Source organism: Mycteria americana, chromosome 1 (genome assembly GCF_035582795.1).
Source record: "Mycteria americana isolate JAX WOST 10 ecotype Jacksonville Zoo and Gardens chromosome 1, USCA_MyAme_1.0, whole genome shotgun sequence".
Lineage (NCBI taxonomy): Eukaryota > Metazoa > Chordata > Aves > Ciconiiformes > Ciconiidae > Mycteria > Mycteria americana.
In genome coordinates, this window is record NC_134365.1 from 156,972,015 (window position 1) to 156,997,674 (window position 25,660).

A 25,660-nucleotide genomic window follows, 5' to 3' on the forward strand; every position below is an offset into this window, starting at 1 on the left:
TTGTACATACAATCCTGGGGAGCTGGACCCACACTCCTCTGTGATAGATAATTTACCTCTCAGTTAGGTATCATGTGTTTACAAAAAACCAAAAAGCACACTGGAGAAAGCACAGAAAAGTAGGCTAGTTCCAGTGAAAGGGAAACTCTCAGTCAAAAAGCCTTGGGCAAAAGAAAGTGTTTGGATTTGTTACCAGTTACTTTGGTCCTTTTCTTGATTTGAAGGTTACTGGTGACATCAGTAAATAATATCCTGAAGAAAGGACCCAAATAGACTGTATGACTGTCTTTAGTTCTTTGTGGGATGCAGGGACAGGCCAGCCACCCAGACTTGTCTCCTATGATCATGCACTGTCTTATACTTCTTCACCAAGACGTATATTTGCACTTTTCTTCACAGGGGCTGTTTTCACACTTGCCTTTTGCTCAGACCTTCCCTGAATTACTGGGAGCACTGTTTTGCAAACTTTGAATTGCAGACCGGTTTTTCTTAAGTACCTGTCTCAGGGTCCCTAGAAAGAACATTTTGGCCTTGTGGTAAAGCGTGTATTTAAAGATAATTGTATGCAAAGAAAAAAGGACTGAGTTACGGTTTTCATTTCACTGATGATGATATCAACTGATATGTTTCTGACTTTTAACTATTTAATTGCCTGGTTTTCTGAATATTTCAGTGCCTTTACAGTGCAACTGGAGCAAAATCTGAATCTTTTCCTCCAAACACCTTACGCTTCCTGGGAAAAGGCTCTGCACGTGCCCAGGCGTGCCACAATCTGAGCTCAGCTGAATAATGAGATGTCTGTCTCCAATCTTAAACATGTAAAGACTCACAAAGTAACCTTTCCCTGAGCCTAAAATCCAGGCCTCTCGGCCAGAGGCCCACGTGTGAAATAGGTGGAGGAATGTCTGAGCTAAATTTACCATGTGAAAAATGTGTCTTCTTTGTCTTTGTGTCCTTGTAAAATAGTTCTCCAGATGCGAAAAGCAAACACACTGGTACCACCCACAAGCAAATACCTTTAAAGCCGCGTGCGCCCTGCGAGCCTCTATCGCCCTGAGCCCCCAACGGGCCCAATTCTCCTTTGATTCCCTTGATGCCTGGTCTTCCTTTTAGGCCTGGCATGCCTTTGAAACCATCAATGCCAGGTGAACCTCTTGAGCCTTTGAAGAAAGAAGGGGAAGAGAACTGTTACCTCACTCAGATTTCTGTATTGTGGAACATATTAGGCATATGACCCTAATTCTTCTGTTTTAAACAGAGGTAGCCCAGCAGAGAACATGTCTTGTTCATCTCAGCACAGAACAGCTTTAGGCAATATTACTTTTTTCAAAGCAGCTGTCCAGAGCTCACCTTTATCTCCTGGAAAGCCATCCATGCCGCTTATGCCAGGGGGACCAGTCACGCCAGGTACACCTTGTAATCCCGGGTAACCTGTTTCGCCTTTGTCACCAGACAGACCTTTCAGGCCCACGGGGCCAGGAAAACCTTGCTCACCGTCTTCTCCCCTAGGACCAGGTGGACCTGCCGTGTGAACATGCGAAAAGGGAGGTTAAGAAGCGTTTGGACATATGTGATGATTTCATACAAGGGAGCTCAAGAGGGAGAAAACTGCTATCCTACCAGCTTCATGATGAGGGGGGGGAAATTAGGATTTTTTTCAGCAAAGAACTGCAGAAATGATTACAAAGACAAAGCAGCTCATCAATGCAAACCAGCCTCGCTACCAGCTTGGTTCTGTACCCATTCCCAACAGGACCTTCCCTTCCTCTTTAATAAGTATTAAGCCCCTTTTCCATGAGACTACTCCCATTGGAGTAGTACTCTTCGCTGGGTAAAGAACTGGCTGGACGGCCGGGCCCAGAGAGTGGTGGTGAATGGAGTTTACTCCGGTTGGCGGCCGGTCACAAGCGGTGTTCCCCAGGGCTCGGTGTTGGGGCCAGTTCTGTTTAACATCTTTATCAATGATCTGGACGAAGGGATCGAGTGCACTCTCAGTAAGTTTGCAGACGACACCAAGTTGTGTGGGAGTGTTGATCTGCTGGAGGGTAGGCAGGCTCTGCAGAGGGACCTGGACAGGCTGGATCGATGGGCTGGGGTGAATTGTATGAGGTTTAACAAGGCCAAGTGCAAGGTCCTGCACTTGGGCCACAGCAACCCCATGCAACGCTACAGGCTTGGGGAAGAGTGGCTGGAAAGCTGCCTGGCAGAGAAGGACCTGGGGGTGTTGGTTGACAGCCACTGAATATGAGCCAGCAGTGTGCCCAGGCGGCCAAGAAGGCCAATGGCATCCTGGCCTGTATCAAAAATAGCGTGGCCAGCAGGACTAGGGAAGTGATTGTGCCCCTGTACTCGGCACTGGTGAGGCCGCACCTCGAATGCTGTGTTCAGTTTTGGGCCCCCCACTACAAGAGGGATATTGAGGTACTGGAGCGCGTACAGAGAAGGGCAACGAAGCTGGTGAAGGGTCTGGAGCAGAAGTCTTATGAGGAGCGGCTGAGGGAGCTGGGACTGTTTAGCCTGGAGAAAAGGAGGCTGAGGGGAGACCTCATCGCTCTCTACAACTACCTGAAAGGAGGTTGTAGAGAGGTGGGGGTCGGTCTCTTCTCCCAGGTAACAAGTGATAGGACAAGAGGAAATGGCCTCAAGTTGCGCCAGGGGAGGTTTAGACTGGATATTAGGAAATTTTTCTTCACCGAGAGGGTTATCAAGCATTGGAACAGACTGCCCAGGGAAGTGGTTGAGTCGCCATCCCTGGAGGTATTTAAAGGACGTTTGGATGAGGTACTTAGAGACATGGTGTAGTGGTGGTTTTTGGCAGTGTTAGGTTTATGGTTGGACTCGATGATCTTAAAGGTCTTTTCCAACCTATATGATTCTGTGATTCTGTGATTCTGTGATTTGGTAGCTCCCTTCTCCCAGTCTGCCACCAGCAAGCTCTGACCTGGCTTGGTAGGTGGCTACAGAAGGAAAAGCAGGAGCTCCGCCAGTGAGGACCATCATCACCCCTACTTCCCACCTGGGATACCAGCACAATTTGCAATCACAGTGTCTGCACTATTACTGTCATTTCCCTGGCTGGGAATTAAAGCATGGCATGTGCCACAACCCCAAGCTTAACTTTCTGCTGTGGAAACCATACAGTTGCCCTGCCACAGAGAACTGGCAGGAGCAGTGACACAGGACAGCAGTACTTCCTCACCAACAGGTCCTTGAGAGCCAGGCCCGCCATCTGGCCCACGGTTTCCTGGTAGCCCTGGGAATCCATGCATTCCTCGTATTCCTGGCAATCCCATCAAACCAGGGAGACCTTGCGGCCCTGGATCTCCTTTGGGTCCTGGCAAACCTGGGTTACCATCCGCACCTAAAATACCATAACCATGCATTAGAGAGCATAAATATCTAGAGAGCTTATTATTACATATCACTTCTGTGTATGCACTAGTCTTTCAGGGTATGTTTTTCCTCTGAAAATTCAGTGAGGACAGAAAAAGCAAATTAAATGACTGCTCATTAGTTTTAAAATAATTGACATCACCAGTACTGATCTCAATATTTGCATCGGAAAGGTTGACTGGCTCTTTCAAATGAATGGAAACAATTTGGCAGCAGGGAGATATAGATGGAGCGGGTCTCTTCCACTTTTAACCCCAATAATTCTGTAATTCCTGATCTCTCTCTTTATCACATACATCTTTGTAAAAGAATCAAATCAAGCAGCTGACTGAACTGTTGAAATAATGCTCTGTATCTTTTCTAAAATGTGATAGGCACGAATGGGAACATTTAAGGCAGGCAGTGGGTTCCAGTTTTGTGTTACTGTTCAGAAATTTTCAAGAAAGGTTGTTAGAAGGCATTGTTATAAGATTCATACAAATTCCTAAGCAAAAAGGCCCTGATTCTACATGACTTAGTGCACTGGGTGAAAATTTACATCTCTATGATGTAAGAGCAAAGGGGGTGTCAAGATTTAAAAGGTAATGCTCACTTTGCATTCAGATTGGAGAATCAGCAGCGTACAAGACCTCAAAAGTACGTGGCACTTAAAATCCATGGATCTGCTTCTCTTTATTCAGGTTTTATATCAGTGTAGGTCCATTGGCTTGACTGTCGTTAAGTTTGCTTTATAACTGAAGTCACATAAGGTGAGTTTTCTCAACAACAGAATATAGGCTTTAGCTCTCTATTCTGAGGGGCTACTAGTTTAAGTGGCATAGATGACAAAGGAATCACTAGCCACTTCATATAAAACTAAAAAAAAAAAAAAAGACTCATACAAAAATTCACATGCTTTTTTTGGAGCCATTCTGTCAAAACTGTAAAATAAATCAAGAACCGACAAACTAGTAATGCTTTTTCTTTTCACTGTACTTACTTTTTATTATTACTGAAAACTCAGTTCTACAGAAATGCTTAGAAAGAAGGTACAAAGTGACACAGTCTTTTTTTCCTTTTCAATCCATGTCTTACCCTGAAATTCTTCCCCTTTTCAGAGGTGTTAGTGATGTTTTCTGCCTTTTCTCAAACTTGCCAAGTGCCACAGAGCTGCCTTCATCCCTTTCCTTCACTCTGGGGCTCTACTGATACTGAAACCAGCTCTCCTCACTTCAAATAACTCATGTAAGGTGATGCTCTTCTTTTCTTTTTTAATTTGTATTGAAAATCATGAGAAGAGTCTCCAAAACAGGTTCCTGTGATACACCTCCTTGCTTTGAACTAGTCACACAATGACTACTCCTTTCTCACTTCCACAACAAGGCAAGGGGGTAATCAGCAGTCCTAAATTTAACTATGTGTCCAAATGCTAGTGAAACTGTGTAGCAGGGGATGCTTAATTCCCACGTGTGCTTTTGAAAGTTCTCCACAGAATTCAGAGAGTGACAAAGTCAGACTTTGTAGATAAACTATGGTTTTCTCTGTTTTCTATAGGGATTTCAGTGTGTTTTTTAAGCTCTGTGAAATAATGAAATAAAATGAACACCCTAAAGTTATGATAAGTATATAATGCTATCTTTTTCTTGTTCCTGAGTGCCCAAAGACTGACCAGATAAAATGGCTTATTAACATTTACTGAACACTATGTCCTCTTAGTTAAAATTTACAAATTCTGCACTAGTGCAATGTGCTATTCTGCAAAGCCATGCATTATCTGAACATCTTCTGGTGTGGGAAACAATCTCAGTATTATGCAGTATGTAAGTGAAAAGTCAGGATAGTAACTACATCACCATTCCCTTAACTACACTGGGAAAACTTAACAGTACATCTGAACACAACAAAGATAAGCAAAATCTGGTTCTCTGGTATCCTATTGTAGCTGATTTCATGTAGTGCAATGTGAAGGAGTGCTGGTCATAAGCAATGGATCTCCAGAAGGTGTTTGGGGGAGCCAGGCATATTGGTAACAGTTGAGGTAGATGGGGAAGGGATGGGAGATCAGCAGGCACTGGGATTTGATGCTGGGGTCATCAGTACCTCCAACGTGTCCTAACACAGTCTCTTTATTTATAAAACAGTCTCTTTATATATAAGCATTTCTTTATTTGAAGCAGCTGTTACCTCTAACTCCCGGTACTCCTTGATCTCCTGGCATGCCTTTCAACCCTGGGAAGCCGGGGAGCCCGACATCCCCTCGGGAACCTGCCGCTGCTCCTAAAACGTCACCAGGAAAGCCCTTCGGTCCTGCCACTCCCGGAGCACCAGATTTTCCTGTAAGGCCTGGGTGTCCCTGCAGTCCAGGTAGACCGTTCGGGCCCCTGTCTCCCCTGGGCCCAGTAAAACCTATAAATAAAACAGGGACTAGGCATCACGAGGTTCCTACAAATGTTGGAGTTCAAATCCCAGATATACCATCACAATGCGTTTTATATTATTGTAATTTCCCCTAGTTCTTAGCAGAAACCTGCAGAATCAAACAAAGTGTTATATAAATGTTTTTAAACCATGTAGCATTTATAAGAACATTTGACCAAATGTGGAAATCGGCAGAACTTACAGGTCACCCCTCAGGATACCTAGTGCCTGGGTGATAAAAGATCCACAGCTCCAAGCACAGTTACTTCTGTGCAATTCTTTTGACACGACTATTGCAGCATTTTATAAACATCTTATTCTGTAAAGGTGAAAAAATAGTTCCTGTACACAAAAGCCTGGTTTGATATGCAGCAGGGGTAAGACGTTCCAGGGAGTCAAATTTGAAGAAATAAATAAGGAGTGAATGCATATTGGTAAACTGGGAAGACCTGGGGGAGTTGCCCAGATGGGTCATTGCTGTTGCTGTTCTCCGCACATCTCAAGGGGCCAATGCCAATTGCTTCACGCTCTTGACGAAGGACCACCACCATCCCTGTCCTCCACCCTGTAGGTGAATGACTGGGAGGGCACAAACCCCCATTACCACAGGTGACAGGGGAAAGGCTTCTTGTGGACTGTGAAACTGGACCTGGACTGGAAGTTAAGTCCAAGCACTGGTGAAAGACAGTATGGAAGACTGCAGAAAATTGGTCTGAGTGCTGACCACCCTGTGGCCTGGGAGCCATACGGTATGGGAGCCCTAATTTAGCATTTAGAGCACTCTGCAGAGCTTAGCTGGAGAAATACAGGGTCATGGTCTTGCCCTACACTGCAGAGAGCCATGTTTTATGATGCATTCCTTGCCTGTTGACCAGGACATGCATCAACTCTTCTTTTGCTTTCTCTTTTGTTACTACAGATGTTGTAGATGAGCCTAGAGAATACTTTCAGGTTGTGTGCTGCTTTAGGGTGAAGCAGCACCTGGGCACTGGATTTGGGAAAGTTTGCAGCACTTTGGTATCTGTGAGGATTTAGGATTTGGAAAACAGATAGATGGAGAGAATGGCTTCTGAATTGTGCTACAGAAAAAACTCAGTGCCCGTTTCTCTGACCAAATTAACCTGGTCAACCACAGAGAAGTTTTAGTTTCTGGCAGTAACTCTTGCTGGACTGACTGATGATCTGTGAACATACCCACTGCAGCTTATATGTGTGGGCAGTAGCACTATTTTAGGCTCATCTGACTTACTATCTAGGAACAGATCAACTATACGTGCAATTAATTGATGTGTCTTGGACATCCTGGAGCCTCTGGAGAGATACAGAAGCCCTGGGATTTAATCTGTACCTATTACAGACTAGCATAACATATGACAGGCACTGAACACTTGCAAACACTGTTTGGAAACACAGCCGCCTATGGGCAAGGTGAGTAACTAGTACTCTGCCTTTGATATGTTCAGTATAATTTATACTAATGCTGGAAAGAGTTAAATAGAAATACTGATACTAGTATTTTCTTCCTTTCTGCATCATCATTCTGAGTATATTCCATTTGGAATCTGAAATATCTTGCTATCAAATTTCTTTATTTCTATGTGAACTTCATGAATTTTTACTGTCATATTTATAATTTTGCACTATAAAGCAGATTTTAATAGGTTGGCATCTATGTTACTTTTCATCATTATAGAAGTTGCAGGAAATCCTTTGGAATTTGAAAAGTAGCAGTTTTGTATAATAGTTTATTGTTTGAATGTGGAAGGGAAGATAAGTGAAAATACATCTGGAATCAAGTTTTTGTGTTTCAGTGACTGTAGTAAAGAGGTCAAAAGTATATAAAGAATGACTAATTATTTCAAGATACCTGGAGGACCTGGGAATCCTTCCCGACCTGGATCACCTCGTGTACCATTTAGCCCTGGGTATCCCACTGGACCTGGATCACCTGGGAATCCTCTTGCACCTTTTGCACCTAAATTATATAAAAGAAAGTAAGACAGCGTGATCTGAACAAACAAAACAGAAATGTGCATATAATGTAAGAAAAGGTAGTGGTAAATATCATCATGATGTGTTTCCAGATGCAAAGATGAAACTTTTTTAAAAATTTAATGGGACTATACTGTAGCTTTTTAGCAGTATTCAAGATCCCAAGACATGGGCCAAAAATCTAGGCTAAGTGCTCTTACAAACATGGATTAACCTGACTTAAAGACTAATGATATGGAGACTACTAGGGTGAAAATAATTAGTCTCACAGACTTTTGGAAACTGTTAATATTTTGTAAATTAAGACTTTTAGCTTAAGGTCAAAAGGCAATGTCGAAGAAGAATGCTTAACAGAAACGGGCACAGATGAGACGCTGTAGGAGGAACAAATTTTTCCCTTCCCTGCTAAACTGATCACAGAACAAGAGCAGACTGGTTTAGATAACCACGAAACAGAAACGTAAGGCTAAAGGTTAGATCTAATCATCCTAGAAACTGAATACAAATTAACTAGCCTACTTACTATATTTGTAACAGTACAGGTCTATAGCCTTGGCAGTAAAAGAAGGACTGTGCCCTGAAAAAGTGTTCCTCTGGCACTGAACTCATGCTCGTACCAAGTTACCTCTGACAGGTAAAATGAGACCTCGCTTCCTTGTGATGTAGTATTTGACATTTGGGTAAGGGCAAATATTACTGTTTCTTAACATCTCAAAACCTGCAAGCATTTCATAGGATTCTTTTGTTAAGTTTGTAAAATTATATTATTTATTTATTTTTTCACGCAATAGTTTTATTACATGAGTGTCATTAATTCATTGTATTCCAAGATCAAGATTTTTGGGTAGAGTTCTTTGCAAATAATTCCTGTGGAATGCTTTGTTTCCCTACCCTCCCCACCTCCTCAAACTCTTTAAGTTCCCAGCTCCGGCTTGAAGGTCAACAACATGCTTTAACATTTTAAGTGCTGTTGCTTAGCATCCCTGTGAATTACAACTCATTTATTTATTACACTGAAAGCAAGTTTCTCTCCACCTCTAACTATGACAAACCAAGGAAAATATCACTTGAATTTTGATACTTTTTTCCACTGTAGCTTTCTGAATTTCCATTATTTAACCATGATTTTTTGCAGTTTTAGCTGTTGTTTGTGAAGGGGAGAAGGAAACCTTTAAAAAGATCACAAATAAGGTGCACATAAACAGCCAATGCAGTGTGAATAGCATTTTCCCAGTGCCATACAGGACTATTGTTCTCTCCCTTATATGAACAATAACTTCTCAGAAAGCAATTAAAAGGAAAAATCCTAGGCTTTCAGGTCTCAATGAAAAATTCTAATGTGCCTCTTACTCAAACAGCATCTTGGTCTTGTTTCCCACCTGTAATAACTGACTTTCATTCATTCTGTTCAGTATTGCACTAATTAAAAAGCCATGTTAGAGAAAGAAGATGGCAGATGGAGAATGTAACCAGTGTTTACCACATATTTCAGTAACTCATTATGCGATGTTAGCTGGTGTTAACATGTTGTGCCAAACAGTAGCGAGAAAAAGTTTTTCTTTTAGACCAATGTTTGGTTTGCAAGCACTTTAGCTGTATGTTTGAAACAGAAAACAACTTAAACATTTTATTTAACAGCAATCATGTAGGTCTTGAGACTACTGAATAATAAGGATGTTACTTAGGGTGGGCTGTGTACGTTGCCAGGAATTTCAAAGGAACACAAGGACATGAGGGTGTGAGACTACAAAGACGACTCCTTGCTTGATATACTGGGTGCCCTCAGCGCCTAGGACACTGAAAGACCTGATTGTCTATAGCAGAGCTCCATCCTGGCTCAAAAGAAGGCAGGAAATCTTGTGGACAAAACCACATCACTAAGCAGACAGTGAAAATAGTGTAAAGGAGGTGTTGGTGCTTTTGTGCCCATGTGGAGAATGTGGGTAGGAATGATGCGCCAAGAAACTTGATTGACACAGCTACGGCAACAAGAAGCTGTGAAAATGTGTCCTGTTCCTCCCGCGTTTCCAGCTCCAGAACTGCCTCAAGTTGAAAGGTGGCTATGAACAGAGTTCTGCACTGGGCTCAGCAAGGGGCCTTTTCCAGTTTTTGGAGGGAAGGGATGCAAAACAAATCTTAAAATTACTAAAACATATAAGCTGACAAAGACAGCCAAAGATTTGCTAAAGAGTTAACCAAGAGTACAAAATATAAACCACACGAAAACAGCGTCACTTGTGTTACAGCAGTCTTACAGCTAGGAGTTAAATCTGACTGTATCTGCTGAAAGAAAAACCTTCAAGCTCATATGAATGAAAGAATAAACAAATCATCATACTCAGAAAAAAATTACAAAGACGGCAAAGAAAGCAACCTTCAGAAGCACTGATCCTAACAACATACTAAGGCATTAGGACTAAGGAAACATAGGTACAGAAATACACATCATCTTTCAACAGAGATAAAATGTTCCCTTTTAAGATGCATTAGTCTGTGATAAATCAATCCACCAATCCATTAATGACATAATAAACCTTGTTCTGGAAAAAAAAAAGCTTGACCTTAAAATGTTTAGTCCAGATCTCTGACCTTGGCTAAAGCACAGGGGGCACAGGAACGGGTGCATCAAGAATTTTACATTTCCCAAACTCTGAAGGACCCAGTTATGGTTTTTTTATGGTTTTTTTTTTTATGACTAAAGGTCAGTACCTTTAGCAGCTGGCAATGAGGATTTACTGAAAAACAGCTTTATTGCTTAGGCTGGGAGTACATAAGCTTGTAGAAACTACCAGTGCTGGTCAGAGGTTCCCGCTTCAAGGTCAATCATTATGACCACTCAGCACACCTTGTCCATGATTCTCTCAATTCCGTCTCACACAGTCCTTCAGACCCTGTCCCCACCTCCTCTTCCTCTTCCTTTTGGAAAGAGGTGGGGAACCCTCAGTGCTGGGAAGGCCCAGGATCACCAGATGGTCCCTCTGGGCTAGGGTGGACCAGCTCTGCAAGGACCTTCCTAATGCGTGGCTACAGAAAGCGCAACTGCATTTCATCAGACAACCTGGCCCGTTACACCGAGCCGTGTTAAAGACTTCAGGCTCACGCTTGCTGAAGGTGCTCTGTATATCCCATGAGGAGGAACAGTAAGAAGGATCTGCCACAGTCCTCCATTGCAACCTTTTATCACCCTGCTCTGAAAGGACAGGATTTTCCTTGTGAGGTGTTCAGTCAGCTCTGAGACACCTCGGTATACTCTCTACCAATAAACTTGTAGACTCTCTCTGTATACTCAGACTTACTTGCATGTGGAGAATAGCAAATGGGCTGTCCTTTCTGTCTTCTGTTTCATGGCTGACATTCATTAGCAAAGGCAGAATTAGCTCAGGAACATGCAGCCACCTGGGCTGCACGCTGCTTAGATCTCTCTGCTGGCTTCAAGTTAACGCTGTCCTCCATTGTCATTTCTAAAACTCACTGCCTGCTAAGGCTCAACTTTAATCCATCTGGCAAGATCTCCCTCAAAACACAGTGTATATGGGAAACAAAGGTGAAGGCAAAATGCTACCTGTGGCTCCTGGCAGTCCTGGCTTGCCTTGGGATCCCTTTGGTGGCCTCACACAGCCCGCGCCTGCAAACAAAGAGGGTTAGTTGCACTGTACGTGCTCATATGCTGCCTCTCATCAGCTCTGCACTTGCAGTTGAGACAACAGCATTAAAGCACGTGAATGAAATTAACAGGCAAAACCCTAATTTAAAAAAAGTTTTATTCAGGGGCTGCTAATTAGGGATGGTTGGTATCTGGAGGCTGATCTCCTTCCCCAGCTGCAGGAGAATTAATCCACCTGGCTCTCTTCCCACAAATACTTGGGTTTCTTTTGATGTTTTGACTTTTTATTCTTCATAAAAAAAAAAAATTGGTCATGGGTGGCATTTTCAAGGGAGCAGTCAAGCTGAGCTCCGCCCCAAGAGCTGCTCTTCTGCCAATTTACAGGGCTATGGTGGCTGTTCCAGTTGGACCAGCGTTGGAAGGGCAATCCAGCCTCATGGATGACTGTATTTTTCAGAATGAGAGAGACATTTTGTTTCCCTGTGGGCAATTTATACCCCTGAAGCAATCAAGTCAATTTTTGGTACAAATGAAGGATTTTTTTCTTTATATGTCAAATTGCACTGAAAATCTTCATCCAAAGTTTTTCTCTAAAAAAAGTTGCTGAAATTTTCTTCGGCACCTAATTTCTGGAACAGTTGTTAGAGATTGCATGGTAATCATTATTTTGTCACAATAAACACTCAGCAGCAATTAAATAAAAGAATTTCTGAATTGCAGAGCTAAAACTGCAATAATTTTAGAGTATGTTCAATTTGATTAAATTAATTTAGACCTACGTATAGTATATGCATGGTTATTTGTGACCTGAAGTTCAAATAGGTTACAATCAAAAGCATCCAAAGCAGTCATCAGAAAGAAAGTATCAAGCCATTAAGAGCAGCATAAGACTAAATATTAAAATATATTCAAGCCATTTGTATGTACAGTACCTGACCATATTGGCTCGGTTCCATCTCCTCTAGAAAAGTCTTCGATGACCTGCCCACAGTCTATGAGCAAAGAATGGGAAAAGACAGTTATTATTTAAAAGAGAAAAATTACAAAATGCTCTCAATTCTAACCAAAATGTCTATTACAACATCAGATAAGGTATTCTCTTATGTATTATGCATACATACAACACAAACTATTTGCTATAACATACTGGAACTCTCTATCCATATATTAATTAGATCCAGGCCTGAAACCTAACCCTGTCAGAGTTAGGAGGCCATGTGTCCCATGCACTGTGTAGGGTTGGCAGGTGCCTGCTCTGGCTTGAATATTCTGCCAAGCATCTCGAAGTCGAGCAATAAAACTCTGAGCTTGAGCTCTTGTGAATGTAGTCCTGGCATTCTTATGCTGGAAGGGACTCGGAAAGCTGCAGAGATACTATGAAGAGCTCTGAAGGATGGATACATGATTTTCTCTCGTCAGTTAAAAGATGTTGGATGGGGAAGACCAGAGAAAACCACCCGTGAATACTCCAATGGCAGGACATCGCTCCATTGCCTCCAACTGCTTGAAACTTGAAAGATGTTACTTGCTGGCACTAACACGTTCATTCATGCTGTTTCAATAGCTGACATTAAACTACTGGGACTTCTGAAGTACTTCTTTCTTTAAGATTTCTGCATAACTAATACAAGCAATCCCTTTTTACCCACATAACCTCCCACCAAATGCTACCTTTTCAAGAGTGTGCGGTACAGATGCTGCACACAATTCAGTAATGATCTCCTGTGGCTTTGATGTAAGACAGAGTGATGTCTCTTACCTAGTTGGCCAGGCTCTCCTGGCAGACCGGGCAGACCTGGAGGTCCTGGATTTCCATCTTGTCCATGGTCACCTGGAGAACCCCGGTACCCTTTTGGACCAGGAAATCCTTCACCTGGCAGGCCTGCTTCTCCTGGAAAGCCCTTTGGGCCTAATTCACCTGGATAACCAGGATCGCCGGGGAAACCTCTGATACCATCACCCTGAGGGAAGGGAACAGAGGTGGTCACTCCTGACTTTGCTGAGAAACAAACAAAACTCGAACAGTTGAACTACTCTCATGAATAACATCTTATAGCCAGTAATTCCTCAGGTGTTGCATCCCAGCTCTTTAAATCAACATTGCAAATAAAATATATTTGAAATAATCTGACTTTAATTTAGACCCCATGGCAGAAAAGGCACAAGAGAAGCACTCTTAGAAGGAGCAGTCCCCTAAAAACGTTGGCCCATGAACAGCACTTGGGCAGTATGAATCACTGCTGTGGAGAGGCTTACTGCCCTTTCTGAAAAGCTGCAAGTGGGTTTTGGGGAAACCACATGCATCGCTAGAGATGTTCTGGTGTGGCATTTACTTCTGAGACCTTGAGAAGATTTGACACAAAATCTGCCCAAAAGGACAGATTTTTTCTTTGTCTGTTCCTCCAGTGATATTTCTACACTACTGAATCAACATCTTCTGAACATCGCTAGAAAATGTTTCCATCCTCAGAAGTAATATAAAGTGCCATCTGTACTGGTAGTAAAAAGCAGTGTGGTCCAGATTGGACGATATGGCTCTGGCCCATCTTCAAATATGATGTAAGAGCATCCCAGTGGTCCAAAACAGCATTTATGATGGGTGAGATGAATTCCTCTTGTAAGGTACTTAACTTCTTCTTTTGCCTATGGAAGGAGCTTAGAAAATGAACTAAGACTACATGTCTAACCCCTATAAGGCTACAGTTAGTCAGGTGAGGTGCTATCAAGCATATATATGATGACACAACCTACATTTTGAGGACGTAAAATGGTAGTAATTTTGCTTTTCTTTAACTCAGTCGTAACAAAACTGTTGAAGTTCAGTCACACAGAATATCTCTTAGACAATGCTAGCAGGAGTCACTAATAAACCACTTATTATCACAAACTAACCAGTAATAACAAGCTGGCCTAAATGGGTTATACACTACTACTTAGTTGTTTAAATAAAATGGAAATAAAAGTGAAAGATTGCTCTAAAAACCCTGAGAGTAAACCTGATGTTTAATATATCAATAACCAGCAAAGCTAGTTGTGCATCATTATCTGTGAAAGAAGGATAGCCTGGTGATCATAACTCCTCAGAATTAAATGCATTAGTAATTGAGCGTGGTGGAAATAATTTAGCTGTATTTGCTACTTACCGGAAGGCCAGGCTGTCCTGGTAAACCATCTAATCCATCTCTGCCTGGGAAACCATCTTCACCTCTGATACCAGGCAGCCCGGGATCTCCTCGGATTCCTTTGGTGCCTAAAGAACACCTTTCGTTGTGAGACCAATCTCTCATGAAAGGTATAAGTAATAGCAAAATGCACGTGATTGATAGGAATTTTTACCTTACCTTTAGTAGTTATGTGTAAAGAATCTCCCTTTGCTCCTTTTGGTCCAGGAAATCCAGCTTGACCTGAAAATCCCTGGTGTTACATACATTGAAAAAAAAAAAAGAACCACTTAAGAAATAAGTATCAAGATTTGCATTTCTGCTTTCCTGCTTAAAAAAAAAAAAAAGTCTCCTTAAATTGTACTGCTTTCCCATTACTTTCTGTGAATGATTTCCTCTTCAGTAATCCCCTTCTTGTGCCTGAATCTTTATGAATATGCTCTAATTAGGACCAAGGTCTATGTGACATGGTAGGGGAGCTTCTGCATAAGGATGACATTGGGAGAGCTGTGGCTTTCCATAAGCTAGAGTCCTGCAGACAACTGCAGCTGCAGAACTGCATTGGAGAAAACATGGTAAATTGCTCAGTGTTGGCCACTAAAGAAAATGCTGAAAGCAACTCTTTGGCACCATGGAAACAAAACTCAGGGTTATATTGACCCTCAATTCCTCCTGCCCACCACTACAAAAGAGGACAGCTTCATAGCTGGCAGTGCGTTGTGATTCACAACACTGTTGTGGGGCTGAAAAGCAGCACCGTCTTCATTTACCAGAGACAAGAACTTGGGCACAGAGGGATTAAGTGACCTGCCCCAAACCGCAGACCTGTGGGAAAGGTTTTGGTTAGAGGGGAGAGCTGGAGGTCCCTGGTCCAACCCAGCACTTGGAGCTACAGCAGGTTGCTCAGGGCCTTGCCTAGTCAAGCTTTGAAAATCTCCAAGGAGGGAGATTTCCTCTCTTGCAAAGGCAAACTGTGGTGAAGCTAAAGACCAGTCTCTGGCATTCCTGACCCCTTGGCATAATGCAGAATCCTCCTCCCGAACAGCCCATCTGAAAGCGGTATTGCTAGCTTCTGGCCAAGAGCCTTTCAATCACAGGACCAAACCCATGGTAGGTGCCAAGGCTCAGAGGTTACAGACTCATTTACCATTGACTATTTTATGCCAGTTAGGTTTAGTTCTGAATAATTACATTCATGCTCACTAAACTATAAGCCACGCATGTTAGGTTTTCCCTAGCCTCCTCTTACTGAATTCCAGGGCAGACGCTGAATGAAAGGGATGTACCTGATGCATTTATTTTTTGTTTAAAATACTCCTGTGCTATACATTATTTAAAAGAGTGTCTTTTGCATCACTGCCTTTTACTGACATTCTCCAAGATTTTCTTGGGTGAAAAGCATGTGTGGAAACTGTATCTCAGCTGCAGGTCATCTCAACAATACAGGTTCACACTTCTGTAAGTCTAAAGGGGGAGATCAGATTTGAGTATAAGGATCCTGCTTTACCCGGGCCATATTTGCAAACTGCATTTTAATGGTCAGTGAAGCCACATCTATATACCATGGTAAAGATGTTTCTTTTGGACATTGCTTTTTGCAGGCCAAAGGAAATCTCAGGAACTTAATATAATGCTGAATTATTTCACTGACTATATAACTGCAGAAATCTGCAGCAGTAATACTGCATTAATAGTATGATGTTCACATTGCTATTTTTTTGTTTTCAAGGTTTAGATGTTGTGTATAATGCAGTTTAGCACACAGGTGTTTTCAAAATGTTTTACAGCTGTTTCTAATTTCTCTTTCTCCACAGAAAAAAATACCCTTTGCTTGGGATAAAATTTTATTTTCATTAAATTGATATAGATGTGATCTAGATTAAGTGTATTTATTGCCTGTATATGTAACTTGTTGAACGTGCTCAAAGAATTATGGAGTCACTTCTGTCTAAGAATATGGACCAAGAATATTTAAGCTAAATTGTTTTACTTTGAATTTATTGCAGACCAAAAGCTGAGATAAAGTCAGGGCTTTGCTGCTGAGTGATATTTTGCTATGCTATGCTATGTCTGTATATCTCTATACTACTGTCTGTTCTACAGTAACATAAATTCTGGGATGAAGATATCAAAATTCTTCATTTCAAAGGCAAAAAACCTTGCAGAACTTGCAAAATTTTAACCAAAGTTTCAAGACTGAACTTTCTGAAAATACTTCCATCAATTTTTTCATGACTTCTAGAAAGTAGAACTTTTCATAAAAGTATTTTGAATTTTCAGCAAAAAAATGTATTTTTTCTGCTTTTTTTGACAGCCACAATGAAGTAAAAGTTTATTTTATTTCAATTCTAAAAACTTCCAAACTTAAGCTAGTTGTGAGTGAGTTTGGTTTTTTGATGTTCAGAAGATCCTAAAGCACTAACTGAAAACATCATGTTTGCTCTGACATCTTTGCATAAACAAAATCAGTTTTGGGTCAGCTTTACAAAAATGTTATTCTAAAATCTTCAGAGATGTGACTTCCTGAAGTCAGTTCTGACTGTGAGGAACCATGATGCAGTTGGCATACCACATAGTACAGCACCTTTAAGTGTAAATAACAAGCAAGCAATCATAAGCAAAGCCCTTTTCTCGGGGTTATTGAATGGTGGTTTTTAGGAAGACTTAATGTATTGTAAACAAGAACCTTACATTTCATCAGTTTGACATATGCATCTTATTAGCAACAACCTTATGTTACTACTGGCCTTGTTACCCTTCTAGATGGTCAGATCATACTCAGTACTACAGCTGCTTGAAAGGGTTCTGCTGAAAAGGCTTTGTTTAAATGGAAAGTGGACTTTGGATTATGTGGAAATCTTTCACTCTTCCAAAAGCATCCTATTTTCACCTCCATCCTAGCAATTTTTGGCTTTCAGTATTTTGTAGATAAGCAATCTGAAAGCTATTGAAGTGCAGAGAAAGAAAGAAATCGTACTTTTCATCATTTTTCCATGGAGAATACCTTGAGCTTTTTTTCTAGTAGGCTTATACAACTATGCAATAAAGGAACAAGTATCTCACTTTTGCTCCAGGGAAGCCAGGAATACCATGTGGTCCTTGATCACCAGGCTCTCCTTTCCTCCCAGGCTGGCCCGGGGTTCCTGGAAAGCCAGGAGGGCCAGGGGGGCCAGTAGAGCCCCTTCTGATTTCATCACCCACAAGGCATTTACTGCAGTCCCCTTCTTCGCCTAAGGAAAGGATCGGAAAGAGAAGAAAGAATGCTCTGTCACAACAAATAGACCTTCAGCTGTATCCATTTTATATATAGACTTGAGAATACTTGAGTAGTTTCTCAAAGACTTGAGTACTTTCTTACAAGAAACTCACACAATGTTTCCTTGTTGTGTTAGCCCCAGATCAAATTCATCAGTCCCCAAGCATGTCATAGTTCGATAAACTCTGACTGAATACAGTGGGAGCTTTACACAATGCATAACAGCAGATCATCTATCGAGTTATCTGTTATAACCTACCTTTAGGTCCTTTTTGTCCTCTTGGCCCGGGGAAACCTTGCATGCCAAATCTACCTGGTGTCCCCTCCTGTCCTTTTAATCCAAAGAGAGAACCTAGAAGTTTAATTAAATAAAAATATCAATTAATCTACTGTAGATATACTTTTCTTCTCTTTCCTCCCTATTCCTTTGAGCTGCACTGCATCTGCCCTTTTCTGTTTCCCCTACTGTCTAACCCAGCCTGTTATCTATCCCCTGCTCTCTTCCTCTCTCCCTCTTCTCACAGCTTCCCACACCCGTTCTCAGTAACTTCCATTTGCTGTGGCAGATGATCCTTGCCATTCTTTGCTCTCTCTCACCCTGAATTCCTTTGCTCCTCTCTCTCAGCACAACCTACTTTGCAGTACCACAAACCGCCTGCTCTACATCACCTCCTGCACATCCTTTTCTCCTGCTCTTGCACTGCAGTGTGGTGCTTTTCACAGAGGCACAGCGCAATCCCGGTCAGAAGTGGCCTCTGGAGGCCACCTGGTCCAACCCTCTGCTCAAAGCAGAGCCAAGCTCAAAGTTACAGCAAGTTGCTCAGGGCCTTGTCCAGCTGAGTATTGAATATCTCCAAAGATGGAGAGTCTACAACCTCTCTGGGCAACCTGTTCCAGTGTCTGACCACACTCATGGTGAAAAAGGTTTTCCTACTATCTAAGCAGAACTTCCCTTGTTGCAGCTCGTGACCATTGCTCCTTGCCCTGTTGCTCTGCTCCTTAGTGAAGCATCTGGTTCCATTTTCCCTATGACCTCCTGAGAGGTAGGGGAAGACAGTAGCAAGTTTCCCCTTTGCTTTCTCTTCTGCGGGCTAAGGAAGAAATCCAGCTCTCTCAGACACTCCTTGACACTCCAATCCCTCCCCCAGCCCAAAACAGACTTTCTTTTCTTTCAAATGTTGCCAGGAATGTCTACAAACCATGCAAACCTTTCCTTCATTGATAAGCATGTAACACTTCTCCCCTGTGTGTCCTCCCTGCCACCCATTTCATTTCATTTCATTTCATTTCATTTCATTTCATTTCATTTCATTTCATTTCATTCCCTCAATCTACTTTCTCACTTTGCCTTGCCAACAGCTATCTTTAAAATAAGCAAAGATGTTCCTGTGAGTTCTCATCACCTCTCTTCATGCACTTACCGGGGGATCCAACGGGACCAGGTGGACCACGGAGTCCTGGTGTGCCTTGCTTACCCGGAAGCCCAGGCGGGCCCGCCTGATAAGCGGGAGATCCGAATTCACCTTTTTCGCCTTTTGGTCCCATTTCTCCAGGTAAGCCTGGCTTATCTCCATCCGCTGAAACAAAACCAGGGAAGAAGTTCAGAACAATTTCTTAACAGCGCTGCTCAAAGAGCTGTAATGTAGCAGAAGGGAAAGTTCAGGCAACTGCACCTAGCATGCAAGGAAAAACGGATATTTACCATAGAGCAAAAATGGTAACTGCACTTTTCACTTAAGCAAATCAATAGCAATTACTGAAGCAAGGCTCTGTCATCACCTCTGCTTCAGTTGTTTTGCCAGAGCCCCACTGAGGCCCCATTGAAGGAAAATGCTCCTCTCAGTTTTTGCCCCCACAGTTAGTTATCTACCACTCTGTACTGCATATTCCACGGACCGCACATGTATTCCTTCCCGCCCCTTATCAGTTAAAACTCGCTATAAAGGTAAGCTGTTGGAACATGTGTTGCTGGGCTATTACCATCAGAGAACCCAGGAAGACCAGGCAGCCCACGATCTCCCTCCTCTCCTGGGTCTCCCTGTAGTCCAGAAGCACCTGGAAAGCCTGGATCACCTCTTGCACCTGAAAGACATCCCCGGTTCCACAAAACACATGTTAGTGTCATGCTGTTTGTCACCCACAAATGCTGACTTGTGATACACTGCAGATTGCTCAGTTCTTAAAGAGTAAAAATTAGGAACTTCAAGGGCTTCAGAATATTAGAATTTATGATCGTTTCTTAAAGGTAGCTTTAGGAATGCAAAAACCTGCTCCCTCATGCTGCCTCAGTCTGAATAAAGAAATATATCTGAGAGATTTCTGTAAAGCCCAAATACCCGGGAGCTGAGCATGGACTGTGACAGGAATGGTGTGGAGCCACCAGGCCCAGGAAGAAGGAGAATACCTCTCAGCTCTTACTAATATGCTGCCAGAGCTACATTGCTCCTGGGAAGCACAGAAGACCAGCTCTCTGAGGAGAGCCCCTCCTTTTCTTACAAGAAGTTGCCATTATAACAGATGTATGATATGTGAGCTTTCCTCTGCTCCCCAGTACCCAAAGCATCTGCCTGGGCCCAGCTATTTCCTATAGAAAGTATTGTGCTCTTGTCAAAGGTCAATGATACTAGAGGACATATGGTGTGTCCAGCCCCCTGCCTGCTTCCTCCTCTCTCTACACCGTCTCTCCTGCTCCTAAAAGCCTGGCAGGGAACTGGGGGGGATTTGAACAATATTTTGGGCCTCTTGCCCCCGTTCTCTGGGAGGAAGGGAACCATTCATTGTTAGACTCTCTGGCTTTCAACAAGACTAGTAAACTCAACGGTGTGAGGACACAGGCTGGGGCAATGGCATGTGATCATCCTTGCTGTTTGCTGGCACCTTCCCTGGAATAGTTCTGGCCTTGGCAAACTGATACCACCTTCTATGTGTTTCTAGCCTGGCTAGCCAGAGCCACCCCAGCTCTGCAGGACAGCTGACAGTGGGTGCTACAAGCCTAGTGAAAAGATCACAAAGGATATTTGTCAATTTAAAAAAGGAAAAAAAAATCCTCTTCTATTCCTCAAGGCTTTTTTAAGTTGTGTTTTTTTTTTTTTCTTTCTAAATATTAGATTATAAGAATGGCCTCTGCTGTGCTGCCATTGCTGCACTTTATCCAGGGTCTCCAAAACAGGACGCAGAAGAGAGACTCTCCCATTCTTCCTTTCAATGGACAACAAAGTCACACGCTTTTTTGCTTGTTTCTCCTCTGCGGACGCAGGAATGCATGGATGCCTTTTGTACAGCAATCCAGCTTCCGCAGGAGAGACAAAGAAGCCACCTGCCTGCGAAAAGGTGATTAGGGCACTCTCTCGGAAGGCAATTGTACCTTCTGGAACAGTTTAGCAAACCACAGTTTTTTAAGGAGTTGAATTGTCAGAATTTCATGCTTTTGGTCTATGTAGAAGGTAGTAAAACGCAGCTAAGATAAACTATCATCTAAGCAAAGAAGACGTACCTTTCCTTGGGAAGCGGGAAGGAAAATAGGAGACTGGTCCTGGAGGACCGATCTCGCCTGGCTCCCCCTGTTAACAGAAGTTGAAGTATCACATCTAAGCACATTATTCTAGAGAATTTCTTTTAAAATGGAAAGGTATGCCCATGAAACACAAAGAAACAAACTTTCAAAAGCACTGACGTGACTTTTTAGAAATCTGAGATCTCAAGTTAACAAACCATATAACCAGTTCTACAATGACAACAAACACAGTTGTTATTACATGACAGAAAAGAAAAGAAAGCAAAATGACATCTGGTTTATTGCTTCTGGCAAATGAAAGTAAAGCAGTACCTTGCTTCCCCTAGGACCATAGCCACCTGGTGGACCATCAAATCCTGGAAAACCCTGTAATACACATAAAAATGATTGACTTTTCCTTTATCAGAGAGAGAATAAAACTATTTGGTCTGTAGCAGCCAGCTTTGTCCCATGTTAGTGTGAAAACTATGCAACAGAGCTGAGCAGAGTTTGTCTCCCTGGGGTGTAGTAATTTGGGTAATACCATTAAGTGTTTTGATGTTCCATCTCTTGGACCAAGCCTAACTCCTGTCAAAGGCCAGAGGGACCTGCTGTGGCACAGGCTCTGTCGCCCCTGGCAGTGGTGCAGATGGAAGGAGCACCTACACCCACACCGTCCCATGGAAGCTGCGGGACAGGGGAGGAGAAAGGGGACCCCCCCTGTGTGCCAGCTGACCCTGAGACACGTGAGCCAGGCAGCCAGAACACACCAAACTTCTGCAAGAAGACTGAACGAGCCCGAATCATTACGAGTGGCCATATTTTCACTGGAATGCAAACAGCGAGCAGCGAAATAGCACTGAAGTGCACAAGTCCTTTTTGCTGTTTTCCAGGCAGCTGGAGCCTGTTTGGCCAAAGAGGGGTTCCCTGGCTGAATGAGAAGAGCTCAGGACCAGCCCTGAAGGTGCCTTCATCCACCTCTCCCACTCCCAGGCATGCCATATCCCAGAGAAAATTTTCTATCCCTACCTCAGCAAATGTTATAATATTTAAGATCCTGCCCACTTCATTCTTTTAAAAGGTTTGAAATCCAAAGCACGTGGATTAAAACACGTGTGGTAAAACACGGTACATCCTATCACATGAGAGCGTATTTCAGCTGCTGCGGGTGCACAGAGCAAAGTGCAGATTTCAGTGATGCTGATACAGAAGAGATGATCCCTTCTGTGTGCTTTACTCAGCTCCTTGACAACTTTTGTTCTCTATAGAAAATGTTCATATGTACTCTGGAAAAAGACTAGTGTTAGAAAGGTGAGCTTTTAGTAGAAAACAGTGGCCAGATCATCAACCAATATCAATTAACACAGTTTCACTGAAACCAGTAGATTTGTATAATTCACACTAGTTAGATTATTAGCCAGCTTTTTAACAATTCAGCACCTCCAGAGTTTCACAGTGGGAACAACTCCTACACAGAACTCGAATGTTAATAACCAGCTCTGTAAGTCACTTATGCAGTTTTGAAGCACTGCAAATACCACAGCTCTCAGCAAGATGCCACAAACTGGACCGCACGCTTCAGAGACCTTTCTGTAATGGCAACTGTACATCACACCATCAGAGCAGCCTCTTGAGTATCAGGTGTAAAATCTCTTTACACTAGGTGGAGCTGGTGGTCTAAAAGTGAAATAGCAGCTTCCTAATTAATTGCGACTTCATCTGTGTGCAGGCAGGACTTAACCATCCTTCTTTCTTTCTTAAGAATCAAATCACTCAAAAATCAACAGAAAGGAGGTTGTTGTGAACAGCACATCGAGTAGGCTGTCCCCTCTCATACACACCTTATACAATGATACTCCATCCAAACCAATGTACCTTCCGCTAAAATTGTTGCCAAGATTCACCCCCAATAAGGGGAAGCCACTGACCATTTCTGCCTGGCGCATGGACCTATGTTAAGGTCAACCAGTGGGCTTCAATGGGTTTTGCATCAGCGTCCCCACATACGTATTACTGATAGCATATTCCCTTCCACACCACCAGGTTTTGTCATGGGACCGAATAGCTGTGCAAATGTTATTTTTCATATTTCATGTACTTTCATGTCCCATGTGTTTCATGTTATTATTGTTATGTGCTAGTGGCAGGACAAATCCTTAAACAACTAAGGATGGAGCAGCATGGAAAAGTCATGCATCCCACAGCTATTTGAATACCTCATGGAAGTGATTTCTAATGCTGACTGAAGAAGCCTTTTTCTGAGACCAAACAGAAAGTATGAGCTCTTCTCTGTCTGACAGAATGCTATTTTAAATATTTGGGTGTGTTTCCATGGGGACAGAGATTTAACTGGTATATTTATCAGTTTCCTTCTCTTCTTCTGCTTTTGTGATATTCAAGATAACCATACATCTTAACCACATCTGCAGAAAGCTATTCAAAAAAGTAAGTTTCTGTATGTAGGAAGAAAATTACAGAAATCATGGTCGCAGTAATGGGAACAATGAAAATGACACCTCCCCATGGTGCTCTTAAAACATGCTCATGTTTTAAGCAAAACAGACTTTAATTATAGGGCTAATTTTTTCCCTCACTGATGAGAAAAATAACTGACCCAAAATTACAATGATGGATGAATCCAGATGGTATTTGTTAGACTACAGCTGGTGTAATTACAGGCAGAATTTGTCCTCTACAGTTTTCTTTTCAGACAGATTGTCTACATATATGTTAGAAACAACAGTCTTGTATGAAATACTCACTCTTTCTCCACTGAGTCCTGGAAAACCATTGATGCCAGGCAGTCCCTACAAAGGCACAATAACATTAGCAAATTGAAGTGACATCCTAACATCCGAATGGTTAAGAACCATTATTATTTCTTAGATAAAATAAATCTGACAGCTTGAAACTCTAACACTAACAATTAGAGTTCAGACACTTTTTCAATGAGATTCATGTATGTTGCAAACAGAACAGGTCTGAAATCTAATCTGGTATTTGACTTTTATCTCTTAATGAATACATTGTAAATTGAACATGAAGATTTTAAAGATAGCTGAGATTTTTTTAAAATGTGTGCTGAGTACTGTTCTCACTCTCTTTAAGCACTTTAGAAACACTGCCCCCAAAAAAGCATCCACAGATGCTACAAGGTAGTAGTATTTAAATTAGCTTTTTTTCTGGGGTCACAAGTAACCAGAGCCAAACTCATGTTTGTTAAACATGGTCTGATTAGAGCTAAGATGGGAACAGTGAAATACAGTCTGTGCTGAGGACCAGGACAGTAGCTGTGGTTAGTGAGCACAGCTTTAGGTAACAGATGCACAAGGCTTCCCAACGATGGTATAGGCATACCTGTGAGTCCCGTGGGGCCTTCCTCCCACTACCATTTCAAAATGGCCTTTTTGCTTTCCTATATCAGGCAGTTCAGAGCTGGCCATAACCTGGTGGGCTGAAGAACTATCATTTCTATAGTTTGTTAATCCGTGTTTTGTTCCTGATGGCAAACTCTCAGCTTTGATTTGCACATTCAGCTGGGTGAATTTTACCTTTAATGAGTGACTCACCCTTTGTCCTGGGAAGCCCATTACCCCTTCTTCACCTTTTTCAGGAGCATAGAGAAGTACACCCTAGGAAACATTACAAGTCAGTTCAACATATTTCTTCATTATGTGCAAAAAAATTCTAACACTGTTTTATAGAAGCTGAACAGGAAGAAAACATCATTGTAACACATGGAGTATCTAATAATAGCTGCATGTGAAAGAACTGTTGTCCTTAAAATTAAGTGTAACATGCTTGCTTCATTACAATAGCAAGAGCAGGCCATTAGGGAGAGGACAGGGTTTCCCTCCTATCATCTCCTCCTTCTTTATTTCTTCTGAGGCTGCAATCTGAAGAAGAGCCAAAGCAATTGTTCAGCTATACAACCAATTAAGCAACTCAGCTTATGCCCAAACTGTAGCTTCAGAGAGCTATTTGGCAAACACAGGCATGCTGCTATCCATCCTACTATCAACAAAAAAAAAAAAAGGGAGAAACACATATCCCCTTTTGCTACATCAGCATAGAATCTACGGCTTTCCTCATGTAGGCAACAAAACCCTACATGTGTAAAATCTGACCGACAGCTGAAGAACTGGCTAGCAACTGCACTCGGAGGGCATCAGGGCTCACACTGCGACCTTCTCCCATCACCTTGTGGAGCAGCTGACCAGACCATCTGAGAAAATAAAGCTCTGCAAAATGCTCAGTGAGGCATCCCTAATTGGTAAAGACTGTATTTTAAACCACTCTGGGAAGTAAAAAGGAACCACCCAATGGCAAAGCTATTTAGACAGTCTAGAGGTTGCCTGTGAGTT

General features: G+C 42.3%; 1 protein-coding gene across 2 annotated transcripts in view; it reads right to left on the bottom strand.

Annotated features, from left to right (window-relative positions):
• The window catches only part of COL4A2 (collagen type IV alpha 2 chain), a 146,290-nt gene that overhangs the window by 17,464 nt on the left and 103,166 nt on the right, over nt 1-25,660 (bottom strand). For both annotated transcript variants that reach the window (XM_075525896.1, XM_075525905.1), the window contains exons 15-32: nt 24,866-24,928; nt 24,059-24,103; nt 21,630-21,683; nt 21,297-21,363; nt 19,784-19,885; nt 19,225-19,380; nt 18,063-18,155; nt 17,611-17,777; nt 14,728-14,800; nt 14,530-14,636; nt 13,146-13,347; nt 12,319-12,378; nt 11,345-11,407; nt 7,658-7,765; nt 5,557-5,778; nt 3,200-3,361; nt 1,351-1,521; nt 1,017-1,160 (exon numbers count right to left, since the gene is read on the bottom strand). In XM_075525896.1, coding sequence (XP_075382011.1) covers nt 1,017-1,160; nt 1,351-1,521; nt 3,200-3,361; nt 5,557-5,778; nt 7,658-7,765; nt 11,345-11,407; nt 12,319-12,378; nt 13,146-13,347; nt 14,530-14,636; nt 14,728-14,800; nt 17,611-17,777; nt 18,063-18,155; nt 19,225-19,380; nt 19,784-19,885; nt 21,297-21,363; nt 21,630-21,683; nt 24,059-24,103; nt 24,866-24,928 — 2,059 coding nt within the window. The remainder of the gene's footprint in view (nt 1-1,016; nt 1,161-1,350; nt 1,522-3,199; nt 3,362-5,556; nt 5,779-7,657; nt 7,766-11,344; nt 11,408-12,318; nt 12,379-13,145; nt 13,348-14,529; nt 14,637-14,727; nt 14,801-17,610; nt 17,778-18,062; nt 18,156-19,224; nt 19,381-19,783; nt 19,886-21,296; nt 21,364-21,629; nt 21,684-24,058; nt 24,104-24,865; nt 24,929-25,660) is intronic.